Genomic DNA, 14,421 nt, shown 5'->3' on the forward strand with positions numbered 1-14,421 from the left:
CTTATAGTATGTTTGAATTTTATCAGGCTAGACATTCTGCATGTATTTGGTAGTTTATTGTAAAGTTTTATGCACATATAATAGGGACCTTTTTCTGTACTTGTAAATTTAAAAATATTTATCTATGTCATTGTTTCTCACTCACCTAACATCAGGATGGGCATCCAACATCGCTCGCATCAAGGTAGTTCCAGATCTAGGAACTCCACCGATAAAAATTAAAGGCATCTGTCTGTTATATTCGTACACTTTTTTGTCTGAACCGACCACGTATTTTTCCGCAGTGACCATAGAATCGACCGCATTTTCTAAAGTGTCCGTAAAACATAATACTGTTATTTTGACCAGAACGGCGCAAACGCAGAGCAGGCCGAAACCATAGATACCCGCTCGCCGCAAGCCACCCCTTCCAAGCCGCAGCAACATAACCTAGGATTTGTCGATGAGGCAGTTCCTCAGCTCGTACCTCCTTGATTTGAAATAACCTGAAAGAAATAACAAGTGTGAGATTATTGGTATTTACTTTTAAATTGGAAAAAAAATACTCTGATACGAATATCTAACTATCTAACTTTTGTCAGCGCGGAAGACGTGGCGTGTAGAATGCTTCTTAATTTTATTAACTGCTTGTGAAAGGAAGCATAAAAATTGTTGTTAAAAAGTTTCACGTAGCTGTACAGAAATTGATTTTGATTAATTTCAGAAAGTTCTTCGACAGAAGGTTCCGATATTGGGTAGAGTTTTCATTAGCCTTCGAAAATTAAGGTCAGGACAGGTCAGGAAGACGCGACATCGAAGACTATATCTTCTCTTGAGAGAAGATTTTCAGACTTGGTTGGTAGGCCCCCTTAAAAAAAAAAATAACCCAAGAATTGGATATGAAATTTAACGAAGCAGAGATGGCATTTAACGAAGCAGAGAAGAAAGTCGTTTCGATTTAGGAGGAAGTTGTGAATTTGAAGAAAGGGAACATGGATCTGCGGAAAAAATTGGATCGCCAGGAACAGTATTATTAAACTTCAGCACAGTCGAAAATGTACTAAATCATTTGTAGTCTAATTCTTCAAAAATACGTTGAAGTTGGTATTTGTGAACATTAATCAATCAATCAATCAATTTCAATCAATTTATTTCCCTTAAAAATTTTCACAGGGTATGTCAAAGAAAAAGATAAATAACTGTATGACTTGATACATACAAAAGTAAGGTTTCAAGTTTCAAGATATACTTATACATGTATAGAACAATCAGACAAATAACACACATAGACATACAATGTGTCAGACTAGAACCGATGAGACATAAACTCATCCATTGAGTAGAAGGCATTATTGGCAAACAGGGACTTGAACATCCTCTTGAAAGCCTCACAACGAAGGGAGGTAACCTGGACTGGAATCTGAACTTTCTCACTCCGTGGAAAATGTAGTTATTCTGCGTCCTCTTCAATCGATGTTTGGGAATTAAAAATTTGTCTTCAGCTCTTTAGCTTATTTCTATGAATATACACTGCGCAAAAAAATTAACGCACATTATGGAAATCTCAAATTTATTCTACAACTGAAGGTGTTCTCAATGATAATTATTTTTATCAGAATTATGCATGCATATGTTGTCCACTTTCAACGGTTTTCTTCAATACAGATGTTTTTTCCCCAGCAGGAATAAAAAAAGATGATATTATCAGATTTTGAATGTATTGGCTCCATTCTAAAATCAGTTGTTCTCGATCAATTCTAGTGATCAATAGTTTTTCTTTCGTTTGATTTTCTACACTCGATCGCTATGCAACGCGAAACACGCAATTTGACCCAAGAGGAATGTGCCCAAGCGGTAGTTTCGCGAGAAGAAGGGTGGACATACACAAGAATTGCAGAAAGGTTTGGAGTTTCCCATACAAGTGTGTCCAGAATGTTGCAGCGATTCAGGGAGACAGGTATGAATGTCCGAAGACCAGGACAGGGTAGACCACGGGTAACAACTGCCATTCAAGAACGTTACTTGAGAGTTTCTTCGTTGAGACAACGGTTTGCAACCGCTCGCCTCCTTCAAATTCAGCTTGAGCAAACTCATGAGGTGCAAATTAGCACTCAGACAATAAGAAATCGCCTCAGAGAATATGATTTAAGGCCTCGTGTCGCGGCAAGAGGCCCAGCTCTTACCCCAGCCCATCGAAGGGCGCGTTTTAATTTTGCGAGAGAGCATATCCATTGGGAAGAGGCCGATTGAGACAGAGTTCTCTTCACAGATGAGTCTAGATTCTGCCTCTACCATTGTGATCGACGTTCCCTTGTATACAGACTTCCACATGGAAGATTTGATCAGTGCAATTTCCTGAATACTACTGGTTTCGGGGGAGGATCGATTATGGTATGGAGTGGAATATCTTTGACTGCTCGCACAGACCCAGTGGTCGTTGATAATGAAGCTATGAATGCTCATAAGTATATAAGGAATATTCTTGAAGAGCATGTACTGCCATTTGCTCCATACATTGGTGAAAATTTCATTTTTATGGACGATAATGCCAGACCCCATCGTGCGCGCATCGTTCAGGAGTACCTTGAAGGTTGAGGTTGAAGTGTCTCGAATGGAATGGCCAGCAAGACGCCAGATCTCAATCCGATTGAGCAGGTTTGGGACAACCTCAATAGAAGGCTGAGAAGTTCAGAAAATCATCCAGCTAGGTACTCTTAATGACTTAGGAATCCAACTCGGAGAAATCTGGAAAGGATTAGATCAGAACATTTTAAGATCACTCATTTTGAGTATGAACTGTCGTTGCCGTGCTGTAATTAACGCAAGGGGTGGAAATACCAAGCATTTCAGTACCTATTTTGAAAATTGTTCATTTCTTTTCTTTCACATAAGATTCGGTGAAACCCTGAATTTTTCTTCCATTTAATGTGTCTTGTTTCGTTCAAAACCTTCCGAGAGAACATAAAAAATAAGTTATAAAGTCAATGTAGAGTTAACTTTCATGAAGATTGAGATTTTCAGAATGTGCGTTAATTGTTTTGCGCAGTGTATAAAAGGTACTCGAGGATATAACACCATGAAGCTGTGAGTATGCCATATCTCTTGAAAAACGGCCTGCAGCTGGTCATCCGATTAACTCCAATCACCAACCTTAATGCATACTTTTGCTTTATGAAAACACTATCAGCCTCCGAATACCCTCCCCATAGGATTATACCGTAGGTCATTCTTCCGTGGAATTGCGTAAAATAGGTGAGAAGTGCTTCTTTTTCAGTCAGTAAGTTCTTAATCTGTCTTATGGCGAATATTGCAGTCGAAACCTTGCTACACAACTCATCAACATGTTGTGTCCATTTCAAATTTCCACTGACTGTTACTCCCAGTAGATTTATATTCTCGATGTTGTGAAATTTTGTAGCTATTACCAGTTCCTGCGTTTGGTCTGTATTCACTTTCAAGTCATTCCTGTTGATCCATTGAACAGCCCCATCCATCAAATTTCCTGACTTTTCTCGGAGTACCTTTTCATCCTTTGCTCTGTTTAGGAATGCAAAAAGCACCTCTTCATCCGTCGTCACGTTATCTACTAGGTCGTCGATATAAATGAGGAATAAAATTTGTCCGAGTATTGATGCTTGGGGTACTCCTGATGTGATTTCTCTCATAGATGACACACCACACACCATTTAGGTCCACAATCTGTTTTCGATTTTCCAGATATGCTTTCATAATTTCAATGGTGTACCTCTAACGCCAATATACTCCAATTTGGAGAGTAGTTTGCTATGACTGACACAGTCGAAAGCTTTGCTGAGGTCCATACAGGTTAGTACGGCCTCTTCAGAGTTATCCAACGCCTCAACGAAAAACTCCATCATTTTGAGCAGCGCGGTAGTAGTCGACCTCTTTCTCCTAAATCCATGTTTTTTGTCACTTAGCAGGTTATTCCTTTCCAGGAACGAAGTAATTCTTGTTTTGACAAGAGATTCAAAAATTTTCGACATAGCTGGCAGTATCGATATTGGTCCATAATTGTTGAGATCTTCTTTGTCGCCCTTCGATGTACCGGTATGATTTTTGCTAGCTTCAACTCGTCAGGAAAGTAGCCCTCCTCAAAGCAGCGATTCACGAGGACTGTAAGTGGATCAGCCAGGCAATTAATGCACCTCTTCAGCAAATTAACCGAAAAACCATGTATGTACCGCGAAATTTTCATTTCCATATCGGCTACAGCTCCCATGATTTGTGTTGCCGGCGCCAGAAAGAATGAGCCGGAATCTTTAATCCTTTTGTTTTTTAATGAGTTTCCGCTGATTTCTTTTATCTAACGATATATCCCGGTGTTATCTTCTGAAAACAAGACGACAAGTGACGAATGGTAAGGAATCTGAAAAATCCTGGTATCATGATTAGGGAAGATCTGACTGCTTTTCGTAATTTATTATAGTCTGAGAGCTAGCCACATTTACGAGCATGAATTTTAGGAAAGCTAATTCTTCAATATTTGATTCCTTGGAGTCACCCGAGCTGAAAAGGACACCTATGCCAGCTGGGAGCTGTCGCGTTCTCTTATGCAGCGGTTCTATAGATAAAAAAGGTGAAATTGCACTAATTTTGGAAAGATTAATTTTTGTTGCTTCTACTTCGGAACACAATTGGGAATATGAATTTTTTTGGGCAGACGTTTTGGGCGTTGCTAAATTTCTGGCAGATGCCATATTTTATGAAGAAAAAAGTGAAATTTCAAACCATCTTAGGAAGGTTGAATTTTCGATATTATATTATTCAGATATTCAAGAGTAAAATATGGAATTTGCAGACATTAATTCGGTTGCTAAAAGAAGGCAGGCGACCTCAAAGTTTCGAAGTATTACGTTATCCGGCAGGCACTTGCGAAGTGAATGATCGCAAAAGAGTCGAAAACCATTTCAGGAAGGCTGAAATTTTGATATTATATTATTCAGATATTCAAGAGCGGAACATGAAATTGGCAGGTGTCAATGTGGTTACTAAAAGAGGGCAGACGCCCTCATACTTTCACAATACTGTTTTATTGGATACGAACACTTGCGAAGTGAATGATCGCAAATGGGTCCAGAAAGAACTTCAGGAAGACTGAAATGCTAGTATCATATTATTGATATGTACGGGAGCAGATCACGAAATTGGCAACTTTCAATTCTGTTGCTACCTTATAGTCAGGTACCTTCAAAATTCTAGAAGACGCTAACTTACAGAGGCATTTGCAATGTGAATGGTCTTAAAAGAATCGAGAATAAGTACATCCCTCAATGAAAAATAATAGGTAATAATAATATCAAAATTTCAGCATTCCTGAAATGGTTTCTAGTTAGACTCTTTTGCGATCATTCACATCGCATATGCCCTGCCCGATAACGTAGTATTTTGAAACTTTGAGGGCGTCTGCTTTCTTTTAGCAACCGAATTAATGTCTGCCAATTTCATGTTTTACTCTTGAATACCTAAATACTATAAAACCAAAATTTCACTTTCCTGAAATGTTTTGAAATACCACTATTTTCTTCATACAAAATGGCGTTTGCCAGGCATTTAGCAACGGCCAAAATGTCTGCTCAAAAAATTTAAATTCCAGAGACCTAGTGGATTTTGAAGATCAGATGATAGAAAGATAAAAAGGTTCTATGATGTATGCACTTTCAGCGGTGGGGAAAGCAGGTTCTCAAAGTTGTGAAAAAAGATAGTCAGGTGTAAATACTCAAGCGTGTCAAATAAAGATACTGTATATGCCCTGAGTGTCTCTGATAATAAATTCATATTGAATTTGACAGTTGGCGCGGTGGGGCTGGCTGTACGGAAGAGTTGAAAATGGTAAAAAAAAAATTTTCGAGCGTGTCAGATTTTTAGAGAATATGTTAATTGGACCCAAAGGAAGCTACTTTTCAAGAGACTGACAATTAGGACGTGAAGCAATACCACAGCGCTCCTTCGAAAATGCAGATAAAAATCGTTAGGTACGTGTACATACTCGAGCGTGTCAGATTTTCATACAGGTGGTTAATCTCGGTGTTGCAGACGTGTTGACCCATTAATCTGAAAATAATCAGGGAGGTTCTCTTAATCTTACAGTTTGAAGATGATAACATATTCATTATGAAAGTTGTAGATAATAAAATTCTTTACAACTTTTGGCTGAAGCAATTTTTCTTACCCTTAACCGTTTTTGAGTTAGGAGGTGATAAAGGCGAGGAGCTTAGCCACACAGGTAGAAACCCACTCCTTAGAGTAAGCATGGGGAAACTACGGCCCGCGGGCCAGGTTCGGCCCACGTGACAGTCTAATCCGGCCCGCGTCAAGATTTTGAAACAATCACCAGTATTTTTGTTTTCTAAGTTTGACCGCCTGATAAGGAAAAGCAATGTCACCTAATACCGAGTTGTCTCAAAGCGTAAGTTGCGTACTGTTTATTATCATCTTAAAATGTTGAAGATTATACATCGAAGACGACAAATTAGCTGGAAACGTATTAGGTGGAAGAAGGACTGATAAATGGGGGCTTCATAGCTGCTGAAGTGAACCAAGTCCATGCAGCCTAGTTTTGGGATACATGACTTAGGCTAGAATATAAGCATATGCTTACATTCACTTTACACAAATCTAAAGAAGTCACTTTTGAATTAATTGGTGATAACCAACTTCTATGTCATGTATCTCAAAACTAGGCTGCATGGACTTGGTTCACTTCAGCCCTGAATCCCTCAAATAAAAGTCCACCAATTTGTTATTCCCAGAAAAAGCAAAAGTCGCCAAATCTCCTTCGATGTTCCAACGACTGCATTACAGAACACAAATAGTGATGCATGGAATCCAAAACTTGCAACGAACGGCTTGTTGCTGAGCTCCAAACATGAAGGCAGTATTCAAGTGTGATTAATACATGAAAATTTATTCAATTATTCGATTCTGCGTAGTTTGAATCGATTAAGTAACGGTTTCCTTCTAAATGAAAATTTTTGAGCTTTAAGAACGGTATTAATTATTGGATCTAAAATTAATTTTAGTTTAGCAAAGTTTGCGCGCAACTTAGCATAGGTGTAGTGTTCTAGTTCTCTCAATTCTAAACTAAATTATTTTGGATTTGCTTGGGAGTCTTGGGACCTCGAGTTATAGCAGTCAACAGCACGGTTACTGAGATGATGATATTATGCTCGTGGTGGTTAGTAACGAATCAATGTTATGCTCTACAGCTTTCAACATAAATGCGAAAAAAATTTGAAGCCCAGAAGAGGAGATAATTAAAAAAAACTGATTTTCGTGAACTTTATGGCCAATTATTATTGTTTCGGCTTACTGTGACTGTCAGATTATACTTTTTCCGTTATTCTTGAATCATTAGCTTCAATATGAGGAAACAAGTCAATGCGCTCGAGAATGTACATGTGACGTTTTTTTTGCAATTTTTGCGCCCTCCCACACATATTCGTCAAGCTTAAATCATCAGATTAAGAGAATTTCAACATGTAATTAACCACATATATCTTGATCTGACACGCTCGAGTATGTACAATGATCGTTTTTTTTTTACTATTCTGATAGGCTGTCATAGACAAATCCCCCTATATACACTAATATACAGGTCTACTTTTTGGTAGAGGTCTAAGGTATCTCCACTTATATTAATCTGACACGCCCGAGTAAATCCAGAATTTCCCTCTTGGGCCACGTACAATAAGGAATCATGTAGTGAAAAATCAGTCTTCCTAAAATTCTTGTTCTTTCGACGTTGCCAGCTCTCGTACTATTATATAAAACTGCAGTTGGAAATTTTACTACGAAAAATGTATGCATTTCATATGGTAATGTTTTCGTCATATATTAAGCAAGAGTTCAGCAAATTTTCTCTCAGACGAGTGAATTTTTTAAAATTTTATTGATTGCTGATTTATTATCATTCTTCATATTTGATTATGAAAAATTTATTATCATTGTTTTGGCTAGGTTCTGACTGATGAGTTTAGTATTTGATTATTTTACAAACCTTGAACTCTCTTCTATTACCTCATAAACATAAACATTTTGCAATGCAGCCTTATGTTGTCAAATCGAAAACGAATATATAGTCCATTCAAGAATGATTGACATCCCAGTAGGACTTGAAAGTAAACAAATATAACCTAGAAAATCATTTGAAAAGAAGAAATATTCGAATTCAGAGTATATTAATCTGCATTCAGAATTATTGATAGAATAATGTTTCCAATTTGTACGAATGAATTAAGGACATAAATAGCAGTACCAAATTCAAATTATCGTCAGTCAGTGGTTCAGTGCATAGATTCACTTATAATAGATCACTGTTCATTTCCAATACCAACCTGAATTCCACAACACAAAATCTCAACTTATGGGCTATTACCAACTTAAATTCAATTTTCCATAGCCACCCAAGATGTCAATCATTCTTGAATGGACTATACTATATTGTGATACAAACTTTGACAACTCGAAAACAAGTAGAGCTCAACCCATGCGAACACTGCTCCCTGATCGAATATCTTCAAATTCTTTCTGGACTGCAGAGTATTTCCGGGTATCCCGAGAAGGGTCGAAGTAACCATCGAAACTTCTTTCAGTATTTTCCCCTTTGTCTCGTCGTATTCAATTTCTTCGCCGCTTCCGTCATGTGGAAGATGAGAGGATTTGTCGTAAATATAAAAATAGCTTATATTGGGGATTTCCGTGTCGAAATGAACTGCAAATTCAATTTAACTGGGACTATACGTGGTAGGAATCCGAGCTGTTGAGTAGATAAATGGATCCAACTCCTATGTCTCCAAGTTTCGGATAGACCTTCGTCAGAGTTTGGCATTTCAATGGAATCTCTTATAGGAATATAATAATAGAACTAAAATGGACTTCACTCTGCACGATTATCAATTCACTCAGAAGCTACAAAGTTATCTGATGTGATTTGAATATTTTTCATGAATAATCACCTCCTTCAACTATGACAATATTATTACTAAACTCTTTGAGGGGATGTAATACCTTAAGAATATCCATTCAAAAACGGCATTCACTAGTTCTTAATTCACGCTTTCAATTTTGAACGTGAAGCCCTGATTTTTTTTTATTGAAGTTATAGGACGTCTTGATGTCACCTCGTCTCTTTTTATTCCAATTTAGTTGGTTTTTTATGAGAAAAAAAGTTGAACTTAAGTGTCTATAAAACTTGTTTTCACAATCATTTTTCGACGGTTTTCCAACATATTTCGATGAAAGAGCGGCGGGGTGACATCAGCGATTCGATTCTTTATATATTGCAAAAATATTCATAATGATATACACCAAAATTACGCTGAAATTCAGGAATAACTGAAAATTATTCCTAATATTACCTCTCGCGTGGTAATTTCCATTTTCCAACTGTATGTTGTGTATGTATTGCCTATTGCTCAAAGTTGTGGCACATTTCCGTATTTGGGGTAGCATCCGAAACGCAAACAATGTCGATCGTTTTGATCCCGAATCGTTTATTTACTACTTCCCCTTAAGAGGTTCTCAGTATACAAATAGAACTATCAACGAAAAGTAATGATCAATTGGACCTGACCGAACGAAAAATTTCTCATTTTTACGAAAATTTTCTCATTTTGACAAAAAATTTTCAACTACCACAGAAGAATAAAATACCTCAACTAGTACTTTATGGCGGGCAATACTACGATGACTTAATTGTACCTACTATTGATTCCGACACATACCATGTACTTTCTCAACTGAAAATCACAAGCTGATGACCCCGCACGGTTTTGAAACAAATCCAAATTTTTGGAAGTGGAAGAATTCCAAGAAGTTTATGATGAAGATCATAGATTTAAATGGGATAAACCTGGTGTGTGCACCTGTCACTTTTTGGAAGCATCAACATTTCAGCAAATCGGGGATATGGGAATTTGTCGATATTTCAACACTATCGAAGGGTTCGACGGAGTATTTACTATTCTTCTTCGAGATTATTTCTGTTTGACAAATTGTATTCGTGAGGAGGGTAATTCAATATGATTTTAATAAAACACAGTTGAATGGTCAAATATCCAATATATTCAGTTGACGGAAAGGGAATTTTCATTATTCAACGTGTCCCAAAATTCAACGATAAGCCAGCGTCGTAGGGTGGACATGGTCATAACTACTTCAGGAAAAATAAGAAAAAAAATCTAGCTCAATTTTTTATTTAATTACAAAATAAATTATGAAATTTTTCGAAAATTAACACCCTTTATAATATTTCAAGTTACCACGTCGACAATTTTTCAAAAATTTTTGTTTTCTTTTTCATACCGGCAACTTATTCATTTATTTATTTATTTATTTATTAAAAAATGTGATTTATTTGATAATAACCCTTATAATAAATGTTCAAATTGCTTGCCACCAGCATCAATACACGCACGACATCTCCTTAAAAATGACCTTTTAATGCTTCGTGCATATCTTCTTCCACTGATATGAGCCGCAGTTTGACTGATTTTTTACCGAAGTTCATCCAATGTCATGATGGGTGTCGCATAGATCCTCTTCTTGAGGCAACCCAAATTTAAAAAGTCCAGAATATGCCGAAGGTCCAATTCACAAAAAAGCAATCACAGTCTAAAGTAAAGCCAAGTCAGTTTAGTTTGCAGATCACTTATATCCAGTCCCATAAACCATTACGCAAAGATTATAGATTTATTAGAGTCTATAATCTTTGCCATAACGGAAAACAAAGGAGCAAAACGTACTGACCACAGAACAATAATAGGTACTCAATACTCATTGGTACTGACTTTGCCGAGAATAGAAACTTCTTTATCAGCGCTATTCATATTGAACAAAGAACTTCTACTGTCCTTCTCTAAGGTATATTTCTCGCTATCTTTCTCTCTTTAATCTCTAAATTTCATCAACTACACACGTGTCCCATTGAAATTCCAAGAAATGACTATAAACAATCTCTTTTCGGCACATAATAAAAATTGTCCCAATGAACGAGAACAATTAAGTAATTTTGTCTTTCTAAGAAATGGTACGCATATTTTTTTGCGACTTGTTTTCTTGGATTCTTATACTATTTTGGAATCTTGGTTGGTTGTGTAAATTTTACACAATAGTGATCATGGTTTTTTTTTTCACAAAACAATGTGGGAAAGTGGGCTGAAAGTAAAAATCTTTCAAAATTTTATGGGAAAACCATATTTTGATTATTTTTTGTGTAAAAACTATAAGTATTCTGAGAGCTTTTGTTTTTTGAATTTTTGAAGAATTTTGGAGAATTTTGGCCGTGGTAACTTGAAATATCATGAAGGGTGTTAATTTTCTAACAATTTCGACTTTTGCATTATTTTTATATTGAATATTTTATATGAGCAACTGCCGGCGAAATGATCTCTTTTGATGAGTTCTTCCACCTAACAAAAAAAGCCTCACCTTAAAAAACACCCTGTCTAGGTATCAAGACTCATACCACAGCAACACTAATGAAAATAACGAAATGTGAATCCAATAACATGGGAAGAACAAAAAACCTATAAAAACAAGTAAAAAGCACATATTATGTCTTGAGAATATTTTTTAAACAAATTCGTTCAGTATTGATGACGAATTTGATCAATTGGTTAGTTCACGTCACTTTTTTTTTTGTTTTTTTTTTTGCAGGGGGGGATCTGCGACAGTGGAAACACGGGGCTCTATCTCTCGCCCAGAGCAACCCATTTCTAGGGAACACTGTGGGGTTACTCACTCTCCTGAGTTCGCGACACACTAAACCTAACCTGCTTTTTTATTGGTTCCCCGGCATTTGCCTATAAACCATTTATCCCTTGATCGGTTAATTTCTTCTTGCACATTGTCGTGCTAGGGTGTTCATGTTCGTCCATTTCGGATATCTCTTCTTAGTAGGTATAGTTTTAATAAGTTTCCGTACTCATTTTAATCTCTCCTCAATTGATCTCGCGGTCTCCTTTTGTAAATTCTCATTATTCCTCTGTCTTCCTCCGGATCCTAGTCCACTAGTCTCCTGAGTTCTTCGTTTGGATGTTCCTTCGCTGTTTCGAATAACTTTTCAACTTTCCTCTTCATAAATTCGGTGATGGTTTCCCACTTCAAATCTCGATATATCTGTTTGTTCCTGACAAACCAAGGCGCATCTATGGCACATCGTAGTAGCTTGTTTTCTGTTGCCTGAATTCTTTGTATATGGCTTCTTGCCGCGAATCCCCAAGCACCTGATCCATAAGTCAGTTGCGGTCTAGCAACGGCTTTGATTATTTTCAATTTTGTCTCATTTGACATGTGGATCTTTCTACCTATCAGCGGGTACAGCATATTCATCGCTGCCTTGGATTTGTCAACGGCTTGTTTGATATGGCTTCTCCAAGTTAGACCTTTGTCTAGGGCGATACCTATATATTTCGCTTCGTTTTTCCACTCGATTTCTTCTCCATCTACCTCTAGATTTGTTGTAGTTCTCAGTTTCCTCTTCTGCAGTAATATCGCTTGGCTCTTTTTTTTTCCGTTGAGCTTTATTTATATTTATACACCAGTCATTTATTGCATCTACAGCTTCTTGTAATTTTCCTTCTATGATTTCTGGCTTGCGATGTCGCATTGAGATTCCGGTGTCGTCGGCATATAGTGTCAGCATAGTCCTTGGAGATTTTGGTATATCGTGAATATATATGTTATACAGTAACGGCCCAAGTACTGACTCTTGAGGCACCCCTACTTCCATATATTTGGTTGTGGAGTTTTCTCCTTCTGTTCCTCAAATAATTCCTAATCAACTTGCACAGTTTGATTGAATATCCAGCATATCTCATTTTGAAAATCAATCCTTCATGCCATACTCAGTTGAGTGCTCTGTCGACATCTAGTAGTACAAGACCTGTTGCTTGTTTATTTTGAAATCCTTCTGTTATGTATTATGTGAGTCTCAGTAATTGCCGTTCTGTTGAGTGATCTCTTCTGAATCCGAATTCCTCTGCTGGAATGAGATTCAGATTTTCAGTTTCTTCTGTAAGCCTCCTGGCGATAACTCTTTCTACTTCTTTTCCTAGGGCGGACAATAAACTTATCGGCCTGTAGTTTTGGGGGAATTTTTTATCTTTGCCTGGTTCGTTGAACACTATGACTTCTGCAGTTTTCCACTCTTTTCGGATAGTTCACGTCACGTGTCCAAATCTGCTATGTTATTGCAAAAATGGAACTAACCAATGAAAAACGAGACCACAATTCTCGCCACTGTCCTGTTGGAGTCACTGTAATTTTCAGAGACCTATGGCATGTGATGAGAAGGGCGGAAACCTTAGACCAGTTGGACGAATAATTTTACTAACGAATAATTTTACGTATAATTGATAACTATGTCAGATTTTCTGCAATATGAACATTTTGACTGTTCTTTCAATCAAATCCAGGAATTGAATAGTTTAAGAGCAAGCTGGGTAAATGCATATTCTTATGGTGATCCAAACGAATTCACAGAACGGAACCTAGAAAAACTGTAACAGTCAACCCAATACCAATAGCTTAAAAAGTAATTCGGAAACTCTCCTGATCCAAAATTATACAACTAACCTAAGTAACCCAGCTCGTAACTTCCATTTAAATCGACCGTAATCCAATTCTCAATGCAACCCCATCAGATGCATCCTGCATATAACTTCCAGCCGTTTCAATTTCCACACGACTTGTAAAAACCGACGTAAGCTCGCAGCGCTTTTATTATTCAAAGAAAGTGATTGGGGAATTGGGTTCTGTCGGAATGAAAAACTCCAGAATATTTCATTGTATTACAAATGAGTACTATTCCGATTTAATGACCTCCGTTTGATTATCATTCGGCAGAATGCTTGAAACGTTTAAAGGAAACTGAATATACAAAGCTGTAAAAACTTAATTGAATAAGGAAAAACAAAAATTTGAATTCAATCGACAAAACATTGTTTTGGTATTTTTGAAATCTCAACAAATTTTCTGAAAATGTCTACATCACCAATTCACTAGGTGCTGACAGGAGTTTGTTGGAAATTAGAAGTTATTTAGCATCATTCCAATGCTGAGTTACGATGTATAATTGAAGCACTCAGGGCTGGTCCATCACCCTGACTAGTACTTCCAGAAAAAAATTATTTTTAGTTATTATACATATGTTTTTGTGGTCAAACAGGAGGAGGAGGAATAATCCAATTTCGGGTCAATATAAGGATTTTTTAAACGAATTCCTACACTCATATTCTTTCTTAATTGGCAATTTTCTTAAAATTCCAAAATCGAATTCAAACTTATTCATGAAACCATTTGACATTAGTTGTCCACCACGTATCAGATCAAGATTCAGTTAGAATCTTCAAATATGAAAAAGTTTGTGACGTACAATGTCTTTACTAGAGACTAGCAATTTTTGTTGATTCAACCACAGCG

General features: G+C 36.9%; 1 protein-coding gene across 4 annotated transcripts in view; it reads right to left on the reverse strand.

Moving 5' to 3' along the window:
* The window catches only part of LOC123314451 (protein-tyrosine sulfotransferase), a 445,878-nt gene that overhangs the window by 128,187 nt on the left and 303,270 nt on the right, over positions 1-14,421 (reverse strand). For all 4 annotated transcript variants that reach the window (XM_044899752.1, XM_044899749.1, XM_044899750.1 and 1 more), the window contains one exon: positions 146-485. In XM_044899752.1, coding sequence (XP_044755687.1) covers positions 146-426 — 281 coding nt within the window. In that variant the 5' untranslated portion in view covers positions 427-485. The remainder of the gene's footprint in view (positions 1-145; positions 486-14,421) is intronic.

This window comes from Coccinella septempunctata, chromosome 5, assembly GCF_907165205.1.
Source record: "Coccinella septempunctata chromosome 5, icCocSept1.1, whole genome shotgun sequence".
NCBI lineage: Eukaryota > Metazoa > Arthropoda > Insecta > Coleoptera > Coccinellidae > Coccinella > Coccinella septempunctata.